This window comes from Lissotriton helveticus, chromosome 2_2 (genome assembly GCF_964261635.1).
Source record: "Lissotriton helveticus chromosome 2_2, aLisHel1.1, whole genome shotgun sequence".
Taxonomy (NCBI): Eukaryota; Metazoa; Chordata; class Amphibia; order Caudata; family Salamandridae; genus Lissotriton; species Lissotriton helveticus.
Genome location: NC_136060.1, coordinates 340,571,245 through 340,586,974, shown reverse-complemented (window position 1 = coordinate 340,586,974; position 15,730 = coordinate 340,571,245). Strand labels below are relative to the sequence as shown.

At 46.7% G+C, this 15,730-nt stretch overlaps 1 protein-coding gene across 1 annotated transcript in view; it reads left to right on the top strand.

Moving 5' to 3' along the window:
• The window catches only part of JAKMIP1 (janus kinase and microtubule interacting protein 1), a 1,395,482-nt gene that overhangs the window by 505,456 nt on the left and 874,296 nt on the right, over positions 1 to 15,730 (top strand). The window contains 1 exon segment of the mRNA XM_078678490.1: positions 8,047 to 8,184. Within this exon segment, the coding sequence (XP_078534616.1) occupies positions 8,047 to 8,184 (138 nt within the window).

Sequence of the window (15,730 nt, the reverse complement as noted above, 5' to 3'; positions counted from 1 at the left end):
ACTTTCTAATGTATGGGAGATTTTTAACATCGCTAATTTCCTTACTGTGGCTGTGAGACTAAAGAAGAAAATTAAATGGGACTAGTTAATGTGACAAATTCGATGAATTGAATTGTGGCTGAGGATATTCTTTTTAATGTTTCTTTGGTTTTAAAGGATGTTTTTTAAATGAATTGATTATAGGTACTGTATATATATTTAGTTTGCACCTCTGTATGTATTTTTACTGTGTTTTGATAATAATCTTGGTCTCGACTTAAAATGTGCAGTATACTTTTATGGTTTTTGTTATGCACCGAATAACGTACTTTTGACTGACTGACTGACTGGTTTAATTAACTGAAACAATAAACTTGAACTTGACAGTCCTTCTTCCTGGCAGAGTTTATTTACAGGTACAGAAGTGTCTGATTTGGTGGGGTCAGAGACCCAGTACTTATACCGAGTTGTGGCTTTGAAGTGGAGGTGACTTCAAAGAAGAGTTTTTTAAGTGCACAGTGGTCCTTTCATCCTAGCCCTGGCTCCAGACTCTACAAGGAAGTAATCAGCCCTTTGTGCTGGGACAGAACACTGCCCATTTAGGTGTAAGTGTCAACTCCTCTTTCCCATTCTGCCCAGGATGAGCCATCAGGATGCAGATGATCACGCAGACACACCTAACTTCCTTTGTGTGGGGCTTCCTAGAGGGAATGCTCAAAGTCAAGCTCTCATCCTCCCCAGACGTGTATTGGAGACAGGCTGCAGGCACACATAGCTTTAAGAGCAGAAACGAATCCAACTACAAAACCCATAATGCATTATCCCCTTAAGTTCATCTAATTCACTGATGCAGTATTTTTGTTAATGACTCAGTGTTATATTCGTTATGATTTTCTAAGCTAGAAGGTGGTATGTGTTCAGGTTTTATTTTTGGGGGATAATGCATTATGGGTTTTGTAGTTGAATTAGCCAGTTCACAATTATGGAGGTATTTGATTTGAACTCAGTAATCACATGGTCACATTGTAAACACCTGTGGGAGCTTTTTAAGAATCATCCGAGGGAAAAGAAGTACGTGATGACTTTTTGGGAATGAAGGACGGAATGTAGAGGTCCTAATGCTGAACAGGGCTTGCATTAGGTAATTGGGTTCTGTTTGTTTTTTATTTAATTTGTTCATTAGGATGTGAATTCACGAGGGATCGTTCAAGGGTGGTGACCCCTGGGGAGTTATAGTGGTGATATCAACTGTTTTAGCATCCAGCACATTTAAGGGCTCCATTTTGGTTTTTTTCTCATTTTTTCTGGTGAAAGAAGGAGGGTTGGAATTGGGGGCGACATCTGGGTAGAGGAAGAGGGAAAAATAGGATTTGTTAGTCTCACATGAAGATCTGTCTGCGAGTGATTGCTTAAGCGGATTCTTTTAATTTATTTCAGTGACCCCTGACGAAGAACCGAACAGGTTCGAAATGCATTGGGTTTTACTGTGAGCCCTGAGGAAATACATTTAGCCGCACATACTTATGTTAAAGCCTGGATTGGCAACAGGAAGTATTCAAAATGCAAAAATAAAGTATTTTGCATAATTATGCTGTCTCCAGATTGGCTCTACCAATGAATAAGATTTGGACAATTTGAATTGAGGACTGTTTAGTTCACTATGGATTAAATATGGTCAAGTTTAAAAAAGTGGTTTACATGGATCGTTGTTATCATTTAAGCAGTGCAGCAGCTGGGTGCGCAAAAACAAACCCTTTGCTATTAACTTTTGATATGGGAACCACCGAGCAGTATCTAAATTTAGCAATAATTATGGGCAAGTACATGGGTGCCAAGAATAGTCCCATTCATTTGGCATTCATGGACTTGTCCAGTGCTTTTGACACTGTATGTAGGGGTAAGCTATGGCGGATGATGGAGTCTATGGGGTTTGAGGAGCCTTTGGTTACCTTGCTCCGCAGGCTCCATGCCGCCACAACAGTGAGAATTAGATATGGCCCTGGTGGGGAGAAGACTAGACCTATATTATCTACTGAAGGTGTCCGTCAGGGATGTATTTTAGCTCCTTTTTTATTTCTGGTTTATACTAATGGATTAGAAAGTTTTCTGTTAGAAACTGGTGCTGACTTTCCACAGATTAATGGCAAAAGAATTCCAATGTTGTCATATGCAGACGACACTGTTCTAATGACCCTTACTTCCAATAGCTTGCAGATTTGCCTGAATGCTTTTGATATATTTATGGAAAATTTAGATCTTAGGGTCAATTTCACTAAATCATTTGCCATGACTTGCGGCCCGAAAAGTGTTAAAATCCGCAGGTATATGGTGAAGGACTCAATTATAGTGAAAGTTGATAACTTTAATTATTTGGGTAACCTTTTTAATAAAAAATTTAATTGGGAACCCTTGATATTAGCTCGGGTCCAAAAGGTTACACAATCAATTGAAGCCCTTTTTCGTTTTGCCAGTAAACTAGGACAACGGCGAATAGCAGAAATAATATCTTTGTATAAAGCAAAGTGTGTCTCTGTTATAACTTTTGGCGCTGGAGTTTGGGGGTCACAAAATTGTGAAAAGTTGCAGATTGTGGAGAATAAATTTATAAAACGTCTCCTATCTGTCCCATTGGGTACGTCGAACAGTTTCTGCCATGGGGAGGTTGGCATGGAGTTTGTTAGTGATATCATACATGTAGCTCCATTACTACTATGGACTAAAGTTTGGCAATCTGAGGATTTGAAACTGACAAAAGATATCTTACAAGATTGCCTTAAACTTGACCATTATAGGGAGATACCATGGCTCCGATATGTTAGGGATACCTTTTATAAGATTGGCTTAGGTAATATGTTTGAAAACCCTGACATGATCAGTAAGGATGCAAAGTTAACTATTAAAAATGCCTATGGCTCTAATTTGGGTACCTTAAGGAACAGTGAACATGTATTACGTGTCAGGGGCAAATTGCTGCGACCTTTTTATCTATCATATATCACCAATACGCAATGGCGTTTTTATTTGACAAGGTTTCGCATTAATACTCTACACTTCCTTTTTGCCTTTCCAAAGCAAGGGGGGTGGTGTGAGAAATTACCTTTCTGCCCCTGTAATGATAAGGTTTCTCAAAATACTCTGCACCTTATTCTTTTTTGTGCTCTGTACAAGGTCCCAAGAAACATTTTTATTAGACCACTACTACTATCCTTTGGATCATGTTACTACAAAGAGGGCTATGAATATCTATTATCTTTGTCAACCCCAAACATTTGTAATGCTGTACTTAGTTTCATAAGATCAGCTCTTATCATTAGAAACCGATACTGAAATAAATGTGGGTGGAAAATCCTATACAATGTTTTTATGCTGGCTTGTCGATAAATCTGATTCAGTTTTCCATGCCAAGATCTTAACGTATTGAAAAATCTGAAATATGTAAATATGTATTATGGTCTCTTATTACAATTTGTTTTCTTATATTGATGTATACTTTTATGATTCCTTTTTGGAACCGAAATAAAGTTATTTGAATCGAAACTTTTGATATACTGTGAAAAGGGACGATACAGAGCGCTGTCTGCACGCATTCATTTGGCAGTTTCAGTTGAATAACCTATATCTTTACGAGGAGGTGTGTATTCGCCATTCATACATTTTTGATGAGCAATTTTCTAATCGTCCCAACGTGTGTTTGCACCCCATTGGTTCTGAAGAAGATGATTAAATATTTAATTTAAATGATTGAAAGCATCATTCTGGAGACAGCGTTACATCAATGAATTGTGCACGGACTACACAAAGGGATTAGCACATCATGTCAAATTGAAAGGATGGTGAATCTGATCACTCAATGGACGCATTCCATACTGAATGGACTTTCATTGATAAATCTGTGGTGTTTTGTGTTGGTGGCATTGTAATGTTTTACAGCTTAAGTTGATTTAATTCACTGATGCAGTATTTTTGTTAATGACTCAGTGTTATATTTGTTATGATTTTCGAAGCTAAAAGGTGGTATGTGTTCAGGTTTTATTTTTAGGGGGATAATGCATTGTGGGTATTGTAGTTGGATTAGCCGGTTAACAATAATGGAGGTATTTTATCTGAACTCAGTAAACACGTGGTCACATTGTAAACACTTGTGGGAGCTTTTTAAGAATCATCCGAAGGAAAGGGAGGACGTGATGACTTTTTGGGAATGAAGGACGGAATGTAGAGGTCAAAATGTTGAACACAGCTTGCATTAAGTAATTGGGTTCTGTTTGTTTTTTATTTAATTTGTTCATTAGGATGTGACTTTACGAGGGAGGGTGGTTCAAGGGTGGTGACCCCTGGGGAGTTATAGTGGCGATACCAACTGTTTTAGCATCCAGTACGTTTTTAAGGGCTCCATTTAGTTTTTTTTTCTCGTTTTTTTCTGGTGAAAGAAGGAGGGTTGGAATTGGGGGCAACATCTGTGTAGAGGAAGAGGGGAAAATAGGATGTGTTAGTCTCGCATGAAGATCTGTCTGCGAGTGATTGGTTAAGTGGATTCTTTAAAAAAAAAATCAGTGACCCCTGACGAAGAACTGAACAGGTTAAAAATGTATTGGGTTTTACTGTGATCCCTGAGAAAATACATTTTGCCGCACATACTTATGTTAAAGCCTGGATTGTCAACAGAAAGTATTCAAAAGCAAAAATGAAGTATTTTGCATAATTATACTGTCTCCGGATTGGCTCTACGAATGAATAAGTTTTGACAATTTGAATTGAGGACTGTTTGGTTCACTATGGATTAAATATGGTCAAGTTTAAAAAAGTGGTTTACATGGAGCATTGTTCTCATTTAAGCAGGCCTGCAACATGTTTAAAGGTATACTTGTGTAGGTGGCACAATCAGTGCGAACAGGTCCAATAGTAGCATTTAATTTACAGGCCCTGGGGCACACGCAGTGCACTCCACTTGAGACTAACAGATAAATATCTCAGTTGTGGATAAACCAATGTTACCATGTATAGGGGAGAAACACACACACTTTAGCACAGGTTAGCCGTGGTAAAGTGCTCAGAGTCCGAGGGGCAACACAAAGAATCAGCAAAAAGAGGAGGTAAGTAGGCAAAAAGTTTGGGGGAAGACAACCCTAAGACTGACAAGTCTAGTAGTGAGTGCAGAAGGAATCGTTTTCTCCTCCATCTTGATAGAACAGCAACAAAGGGATTGCTATCAGTTATGGAGTCAGTTTGCTGGACTGTTTTCCCTGACCCCAGGTCTGACAACATTGTGTACCCATGATGCGGACACCAGTGACAGCTTGCCTTTCAAAATTAAAATATACAGGTTGTCTGACCACGTCAAGGACAGCACCAATATTGAGGTTCGCCAAAATGCTGGAGTTAGCGGTGATTGAACCCACCAGAAGTCTATGGGACAACTGGTGGGACTGGTGTCCAAGTCAAACCCCATAGGGGGGAACATTAGATGAGGTTCTGTGTGGACTACAAGGGCCTCAATGCAGTCACAAAGACTGATGCCCACTACATACCAAGAGCTGATGAGCTCATTGATAGGGTGGGGACAGCAGAATATCTGAGTACCTTTGACCTGACATTGGGTTATGGTCAGATGACCCTCACACTAGGAACTGAGGAAAAGTCTGCTTTTTCAACACCCAAAAGCCACTTTCAATTTAACGCGATGCCTTTTGGGTTAAAAATGCACCTTCCACCTTCCAGAGGTTGATGAATTGAACACTTTCAGGTCTGGAGAGCTTGAGTTCAACTTATCTGGATGATATAGCTGTATTCAGCTCCACTTAAGAGGATCTCCTGGTACACCTCAGGTAAGAGCTTTAGGCCCTTCAGCAGTGAGATTTAACCCCAATTCTTTACATATTTTGAAGGCAGGCACTTGAAGAGAATAACATTGTTTGGGAAGATGCTTTTCTCTGCTAGCCTTGCCATAGGGTCAGTCAATGCTAGCTGCTTGCTGGGACGATACTCCCATGCATTATGGGACTGACTTTTCTGAAATCTTACCTACAGTCTCAGAGGAATTCAGAGCCAGTTTGGCAGTGACCATTCAGGATGAGCAGGATGTGGCCAAGTAGGTCATCAGCTCAGGACTAGACCCAACAAACTGTTTGGCAGTAGCATGGTGGAGATCAACTAGCTTTTCGTGGGCGGTTGAAGCATCACTCATGGTTTTGCCTTTTGATGGAGAGCGAGAAGATTGACTGTACCTAGAGCTCCTTAAAGAAAACATAGCAACTGAGTGCTCCCTCGGTCTTGAGGAAATATGCACAACAGTTCTGCACCTTTCGGCATTTGGGGCTTTGCCTTCAGGCAACTTCAAGGCTCACTATGCCAGAAACTGGTGCCCCAATCCTTTAGGGGTCAGGATAGGGATCTATCAGGCAGTGATCAGGTCAACGGGAGCAGCAAACCTTCAGGGTCCCAGCCATATTGGCAACAGCCTCCAAGCCACTTTAGTTTACCCTTAGTGGAATATGACCACCCATTAGGAGGCAAAATCACTAATTTGCTCCATGGGTGGCAACCAGTAATATCCGAGAAGCGGGTCCTACAGACAATTCAAAGGGGCTACACCCTGCGTTACTTTCTGTCTTACCACCTATTCCACCTACATCAGAGCAGCTTTCAGAACACAATTTTCCATTTTGCTGCAGGAAGGCCAGGCTGTTGTGGAGACGGGAGCCACAGAGAGGGCTCCGGAAATCTCAATTAGATGTTTAATTTCTTAACACCACGGACAGAGGCCTTCTTTTAGATCTTAAACCCCTCAAATTCATCCTGCGGAAGGACACATTCAAGATACACACTTCTCGGTTCTCTCTGTTCTAAATCAAGGACACTGGATAGTGTAACATTGCAACCCATTGTTCTCTCGTAGGGGATTTTCATGTATAGTCATAAGCCCACGAGCGGGGACCCCGGAGCACTACTCTTAGATATATCTTCTTAAGTGGATATTTTTCGCCTTTCTTCAGGAAAGCCGGCAAAGACACTTAAGAGATAGAGAGACAATAATGCAGCCTACATACATAGGCTACACGGGCTGCATCTTCATCTTGAAGTGAAAAAAGGGTGCCAGTATACTATATTTTGTGCAATTTTGTGGTTGGAAATACCCCTAGTAGGAGAGAATTGTAGTTCAAGGTAAAAAACTTCTTTTGCCCAGAATGCCACCTCAGTTTGGACCCAGCCATATGCAAATCAGTCTTCACCCTGTTCCAATTGGAACACTTCAGCCCAAACCGCCATGCCAGTTCTTCCCTGAACTGAAACACAAGCAACCCAAGACCGGTTTTGCCCTGAGCGATTGCCAGTGATTAGACAAATTACAAGTATTCCTCCCATCACCTTTTGTGTGTTTGATGTACGCCCTATGTGGCAAGGGTATGCCCAGATGTGGTCCCATGCTCATTGTGCCACTGTAGCCAAGCTATACTCGAATGATGAGCCCTAATCATTGCAAAACTGATCTTGCGTTGCTTGTGTTCTGATTCTAGCAGGACCCGGTCTGGCAGTTCGAGCTGGACTGTTCCAATTGGAGCAGTGTCAAGAATGATAAGCATGTGGTTGGTGCGAATTGAAATGGCATGGTGCGCAAAAGAAAGATGGGTTGGGATGCTACCCCTAGTGATTGCCAATGTTTAGACAAATTGCAAGCATTTCTCCCACAATCTTTTGAGTGTTTGTTTGTATCTCTGTGTATTTGTTACTGGATGTGTGGATTTTACAGTGTAATATGGTTCCTTAACAGCACTGCCTCTAATATAGTTCCTGAACCAATAGCTATTTTGTTCCTTTCATGAAGAGAAGGTGATGAGAGTTTGAAACTGGTTGCACAGATCATTCTCTAAATCCTGGTAGCAAGTCAAAAATTCCCAGTGGTCTCAACGGTGGTTCATATTTACAGCAGGTTTGTAATGACATAAACTAGCATATATTAATAATACCCACTGGTAGTAATTTGAGAGAGATTGTAATGAAAATTGTTTTTCACAACACCTTTATTCATGTGCAAAGTGCTCACTCTTTTTTGTCACTTTTTTCCTGCTATAGAAAGAAAAGTTATCTATGCCATGCCCGCTAAGGAGGCATCCCTCGTTTAATGATCTCAGCACAACACAAGAGCAAGAAATGGAATTCTTAAGACTGCAGGTTATGGAGCAGCAGCAAATTATTGATGATTTCTCTGTGGTAATGTTTTATCATTATCTTCAAAAGAAAAATGTATGTTTACATTTGCTGTCCAACACAATGCTTATACTTTCTTAATCATTAACAGTTGTTAAATCAGACACATGTAAGTTAAGACAAACTAAATAGCTATTGCTTCTCCAGAAGGCCTACCCTTTGAACATTTATCCACTTTACTTAGATTTTTGAAATACTTATATTAAACCACCCTGTCCCTCATCTCGCCCGTATGAGAATGTGAGATAATGCAAATATGTCTGGCTTTGAAGGAATGCATGAGAATGTGAAGCATTAAAAGTAAAAAGCACGGGTATTGTTGGAAACCGGTTATTTCTGGTAGGCTAAGGCTTATGCCAAAGCCAGGCAGAAACCACCATTCCAGTCAGGGCAAGGAAGTCACACGCCAAGATAACCCCTGCTCACCCTCTAGGTAGCATGGCGCGAGCAGTCTAGGCTAAACTCGGAGGCGATGTGTAAAGCATTTGCGTCAGCACACGACAGCAACAACATACTAGGTACACCACAAAAGAGACTCCACACAAGGTTATATTAAAATAACTTTTGTATTGTCAAAACATATCAGATAGAAATCACACATGTACCTTGTGCCAACTGGCACGGCAATATTCACAAGGGATTATGTACACAGGACAGGGCCACATAGGCCACTGTCATAATCAGCACTTCTAGAAATAGAAAGAGTACTTATAGAACTTAGAATAAAAGTGTATAAAATCACTGTACCACAAAGTAACAGTTATAGATCACATCCAGTAACTACTGGGAACAGGTAAGTACCTCCTACGCAACCCTAAACCCCTTAGGAGACTGTCACGCAGGGGACCAGGACCTCACTAGGACCACCTGTACTAAAAGAACCACCCCCTAAGTATCACACAGCATTTAGGGGTCTAAGAAAAGAACACATTACCCATGATGCAATAACCTACATTCAGAGGAGTAATAAAGAGAAACACAGGATGCCTAAAGCATTCAGAGGTGTTAAGAATAAAGCACATGATGCAATAAAATACATTCAGGGGTGCAGCGCAAGAAGACACATGATGACTAAACATTCAGAGGTGCAGCGCAGGAAAAGTAAGACACATGATGCATACACCTACACATTCAGAGGTGTCAAGAGTAAAGCAATAGCGCAAGAATCACATGATGTCTAAAAACATTCAGAGGTGTAAGATCAAGGTGCGTAATCATACTAAATGCATTACATTTCCTAGCACCACATCACAATGCGCAAAACTCACATTAGGCAGATACTATCACATGAGCCACTACCTGTGGCAGTCCCTAGGCCAACTGGCCTTGTTGGGGCTCAGACGCCCTGAGTCTCAGTGTCAGGGTGCGCTGCCATGCAGCGCCAGTCTCAAAGTATAAAAAGCCTAAACGTGGCAGGTGCCCACAAAGTGCTGGGCACCTGGAGAACAACAAACTTGTGCTAGGGCCCTCACTGGCCCTTAGGCGCCAACTGCGCCACTGCTGGAGCCACACAGGCTCTGGGCATATCACACATGCCCCAGACGTTGGAGCCACGAAGGCTCTAAAGCACCATGCCAACCGTTGGAGCCACACAGACTCTTAGAACAATGATGACCCCAGGAGCCTCACCGGACTCTAGTCCTCACACTCGGGGGCAGGAGGGGACGAGCACCGACAATATGCCCCGAAGCCCCCCCCTCTCGAATATGGCCCTCTCTGGAGCCAAACGGGCTCTACACACCGTTGGGGCGGCCCGCTGCCATCTGGGGCCGCCCTGAAGCAGTGCCTCTAAACCGGCACCAACGCGAAGCAATGCGGGCCCTCAAGAGCCCCTCGCGGGCTCTTTGCTCACGGTGGGGCGACCCACTGCCATTCGGGGCCGCCCTTCCTTGGTGCCTCTACCGGCACCACGAGAACCCATCTGCTCCCTCACGGAGCAGCAGCATCACGGAGCCCCCGTCTCACCCGGTCCACACGGAGCCCCCCAGCCCTTCAACTCACCGGGCCTCAGGGGCGGCTCCTCCGGGCGGCGGCTCTCTTCGTCTGGCCAGCGCGGGGCTCCTCTTCCACCACGGAGCCCCGCCGGGCCGCTCAGCCGCTCGCGGCCGCTCTCCTCTCGCTGCAGGGCTCCCTCGGCACACGGGAGCCCTGTTAACCGGCCGCCACCTTTCTCGTCTTCCCCATTCTTCCACGGCCTCAGGGGCGGCCCAGCCAATCGCGTCGCGGCTCCTGCGACGAGCCCCTCATGACGCGAGGCCGCCAACCAATGGCAGCGCGGCCTCGCCGATGACGCGACTATCCACCGGCCAACCAGTGCGCGTCCCTCCTCGGGTCTCGTCCAATCCGGTCGCGGCCCCTTCGTGGTTTGTTTTCACCGCGGCAGATCGAGGTGGGCACTCGTAATTGATTAAGTAAATACGGCCAGGAATCCTCAGCGCCTCCAGCGCTATAAGCGAGCACTAAAAGCGCTCCTAAGCACTAGAAAGTCCAGCGACAGCGCTCTCATGCGCTTGGGGGAAATGAAGCTCTCCAAAGCGCTAGACAGCAGGCAGAGCGCTCCCAGGCGCTCAAGGCGAAGCCCAGCGCCTCTAGGCGCTAGAAACCAACTCCAGCGCTCTCCACAGGAAAAGGGCAGCTTCTCCATGCTGCCATGGTCCCAGAACTTCCCCAGGGGCAAAGCCAAGTCCCCCCTTCAGCCCAGGCAGGCAGAAGGGTCCCCCAGGAGTCCAGGAATCCAGGTGTCCAGGGGCTGGGCAGCGCCCACCCTTGGTAGATCCCAGTCAGCCACAAGAGCAAAAGACAAGAACCCTTTGGAAGGAGACACAGCCCCTTCTTATACACAAAAATGCCTTTGAAGTACTTTGAAGCTTTCGTGCAAGGCGAGCCCTAAGCTCGGGGAGTATCTGGTTTCCCTCTCCTGTCAGCCTCAGGTCAGAGGTGACAGGGGGCCATCGGGAGGGAGAGTCATCCAGGGTGGGCCGACAGACACAGCCTGGCACCACCAGAGCTCTTTCCACTCCTCCCTAACAGCAGATGGGGGGCCTTTCATCTATGGCTGACTCAGACCCCCTCCTCCGGGGCCCTGCAGACCCTGCAGACCCTGTCCTACTCAAACCAGACAGTCCATCTACCAACAGGCCCAGGCATGCCTTGGCCAGGCCCATCAGCCAATCACGTGCTAGCAGACTCACTGCACAATTATGCCAACTTCTAAAAGTGGCGCTTCTGGACTAGATACAGCCATGCCGCATACACCATTCTGCAGCATTCATTCTCATGAGTTCATACATATCAAACTCGCCCCTGCACTCCCCATGCATCAGGAATCTACCATGGGCATACATATTCCCCATTCATTCCTATGGGAGGGCAGGTCACTCACCATCCATACACAGAAAGCACACGCACTTTACACTGTACCACAGTGAAAAAGTGCGCAGAGGCCTACAATCACCAATCCAGGTTCCAAAAACAGGCTAGGAAAAAGCAAAAAGTCACGGGGTAAACCTGCCCAAAGGACCGGGTCCAACACATCCCCCTTCCAGCCAAAACGCAGGGTAGACCAATCACTACACTGATGGTCTTCAATGCTTTGGGCGACAAAACCACGGAGACGGGCCTGCAGGGCAGGGCCACCTTACAGTTTTTCGCCACTCTGAACCTACAGGGATTTCCCTCACAAAAGCTCTCTGACACAACTAGGATACCCCACTGGTACACTCTAGTCATCCACAGCCAGGACCAGGCCCTAGGCCATCCAAAGATCACAGGTCCTAACCAATCCACAGAGTGGGGGCAGAAGCCCCTGGCACACAATAGCCAATCTCCACTCTCTCTCTCCGGGTAGCTACACTACCACTGATCCTACAACCTAGGGACCACACCCTCAGGCTGACTAGAGGTCACGGGCAAGCATGCCCCATCCTACCTCTACTCCACCAATGTTAGAACTGGGGGTCTCTAGTTGGCAGAGGTAAGTACCTTAGACCAAGTAGGGACCCTGGCTTCCAGTCAGGGTGAAGGAATAACCCTCACAGCGAAGCACTCACCAGAACACAACTCTCCTACCAGATCAGGACCTCACTCCGTCACTGGTCTATCACCTGGAAACGATTCCACTTCTGAGGTACAAAGCACACAGCACAGTCCCTCTTCAAGCAGGTGGGGGGACACAGCACACAGCAAAGCCCCCTTTCCTCTACCTTAGTGGAAACAACAAACTGCAGGTGGGCCCCAGAACACACAGCAAGGGCCGCCTCCTCAGTCTCTTCGGTTGATCCACCTTAGTAGAGACTGCTCTTGACCTAGAAGTTTCCTAATCTCCCAACCTAGGATTTACACCCTTAAGTTGCACCGGGGTCAGAAGTACACCGTCCTTCTGCACCCCCTTCCAGTTCCACTATCACAGGCACAGTATGTCTCAGGCTAGACAGAGCACACGCCAGCGGCGCAGCAGCGACACACTCTCCTCCCACCGGGGTCAGAAGTAAGGACACCCTCCCTCTGCACCCCCCTCCAGAGTTCTGCCCCCTCCCACCTTGGAGCGGTACCCCTGGAAGCCAACAACCGGTCAGGACACTGACTACAGATGCCCTTCCTTCCAGGTCAGGCTGAACCTGAACCTGGCCTCCCCCCCTCCTCGGGGAATGACCTCCAGAGGCCCAAAAAATGGTCGAGCACTCTAGATGGTCAAATGCCCAGCGAACCAGGACTTCTGCACCCTCCACTTAGGAGCGGTACTGCCCAACACTAGGACCGCCGGAGTTCTGGTTACAGAAACTCCCCGTCCTCTTGACACAGGAAGATCCCCCTCAAATGACTTATAAGTACAGCCTAGGCCCCTGACCTGGCGCTCCCTTAGGGAACCCTCCAGGCCCTGAGACAAGGTTTCGGGCTAACGTGGGACACACCGTCCCACACTCACTCCGCCTCCACTGAGACAGGACGTGAGCCCCTACACCCCCATCATCCTAATGGGACATAGCTGGGCTACACATGAACCGCATCACCTACACAGGATCATCAGATACACAAGCCACTACTTTTAGAATCACTTTCTAATGTCTCTGCACGACATCCAGCACACCGCCAGACATCCACCTTCTTGTCCAATGCCTCTGCAGGACGTCCTGCACACCACCAGAGGTACACCTCATGTGCAAGCTCCTTAAAAAAAACTCACACGAACTCCTCCAGTTCAAGACACCACTCATCCACACACTCCCCCTCCAGACTGGTGAGACAGTTCCTCACTGCCTCTGACTCTCAACCTGTCACTCTCTTACTGAGCACCAGGCACCATACTCTGGGAACTGGGAATGGGACTTCACGCACTGGACACATTTAAGCTGCCACCACTGGATCCTACCATACTGGGGAATCCAGACACACACACTACACTCAGGGAATAACCACCCTCCTGAGCAAGCAATTTCTCCTCCACCCTCCCTCTCTTCCATCTACCCACACAGGGACAGGAATAGGGATTGGACACTGGACCCAGCAAGGGATTCCTAACCTATGAGAACCTCCCCTATCTACTGGCGTCCCGCCCTGTCATTTTCTCTCATCTGCCACTTAACATAAAGCGCAGGAACACCATCTGAAAATGACACTTTTGAGGAAAAACAAAATCAGAAACAATAATCCCAAATATGTGACTATCTGAAAAACGCAGAGTTTTTGTAATGTAGCCAGTTGTCGCTATGGCACTGGGCAAACGCAAGTCCAAATCCGCACCGCTGACCCACCAATGTTGGAAACCGGTTATTTCTGGTAGGCTAAGGCTTATGCCAAAGCCAGGCAGAAACCACCATTCCAGTCAGGGCAAGGAAGTCACACGCCAAGATAACCCCTGCTCACCCTCTAGGTAGCATGGCGCGAGCAGTCTAGGCTAAACTCGGAGGCGATGTGTAAAGCATTTGCGTCAGCACACGACAGCAACAACATACTAGGTACACCACAAAAGAGACTCCACACAAGGTTATATTAAAATAACTTTTGTATTGTCAAAACATATCAGATAGAAATCACACATGTACCTTGTGCCAACTGGCACGGCAATATTCACAAGGGATTATGTACACAGGACAGGGCCACATAGGCCACTGTCATAATCAGCACTTCTAGAAATAGAAAGAGTACTTATAGAACTTAGAATAAAAGTGTATAAAATCACTGTACCACAAAGTAACAGTTATAGATCACATCCAGTAACTACTGGGAACAGGTAAGTACCTCCTACGCAACCCTAAACCCCTTAGGAGACTGTCACGCAGGGGACCAGGACCTCACTAGGACCACCTGTACTAAAAGAACCACCCCCTAAGTATCACACAGCATTTAGGGGTCTAAGAAAAGAACACATTACCCATGATGCAATAACCTACATTCAGAGGAGTAATAAAGAGAAACACAGGATGCCTAAAGCATTCAGAGGTGTTAAGAATAAAGCACATGATGCAATAAAATACATTCAGGGGTGCAGCGCAAGAAGACACATGATGACTAAACATTCAGAGGTGCAGCGCAGGAAAAGTAAGACACATGATGCATACACCTACACATTCAGAGGTGTCAAGAGTAAAGCAATAGCGCAAGAATCACATGATGTCTAAAAACATTCAGAGGTGTAAGATCAAGGTGCGTAATCATACTAAATGCATTACATTTCCTAGCACCACATCACAATGCGCAAAACTCACATTAGGCAGATACTATCACATGAGCCACTACCTGTGGCAGTCCCTAGGCCAACTGGCCTTGTTGGGGCTCAGACGCCCTGAGTCTCAGTGTCAGGGTGCGCTGCCATGCAGCGCCAGTCTCAAAGTATAAAAAGCCTAAACGTGGCAGGTGCCCACAAAGTGCTGGGCACCTGGAGAACAACAAACTTGTGCTAGGGCCCTCACTGGCCCTTAGGCGCCAACTGCGCCACTGCTGGAGCCACACAGGCTCTGGGCATATCACACATGCCCCAGACGTTGGAGCCACGAAGGCTCTAAAGCACCATGCCAACCGTTGGAGCCACACAGACTCTTAGAACAATGATGCCCCCAGGAGCCTCACCGGACTCTAGTCCTCACACTCGGGGGCAGGAGGGGACGAGCACCGACAATATGCCCCGAAGCCCCCCCCTCTCGAATATGGCCCTCTCTGGAGCCAAACGGGCTCTACACACCGTTGGGGCGGCCCGCTGCCATCTGGGGCCGCCCTGAAGCAGTGCCTCTAAACCGGCACCAACGCGAAGCAATGCGGGCCCTCAAGAGCCCCTCGCGGGCTCTTTGCTCACGGTGGGGCGACCCACTGCCATTCGGGGCCGCCCTTCCTTGGTGCCTCTACCGGCACCACGAGAACCCATCTGCTCCCTCACGGAGCAGCAGCATCACGGAGCCCCCGTCTCACCCGGTCCACACGGAGCCCCCCAGCCCTTCAACTCACCGGGCCTCAGGGGCGGCTCCTCCGGGCGGCGGCTCTCTTCGTCTGGCCAGCGCGGGGCTCCTCTTCCACCACGGAGCCCCGCCGGGCCGCTCAGCCGCTCGCGGCCGCTCTC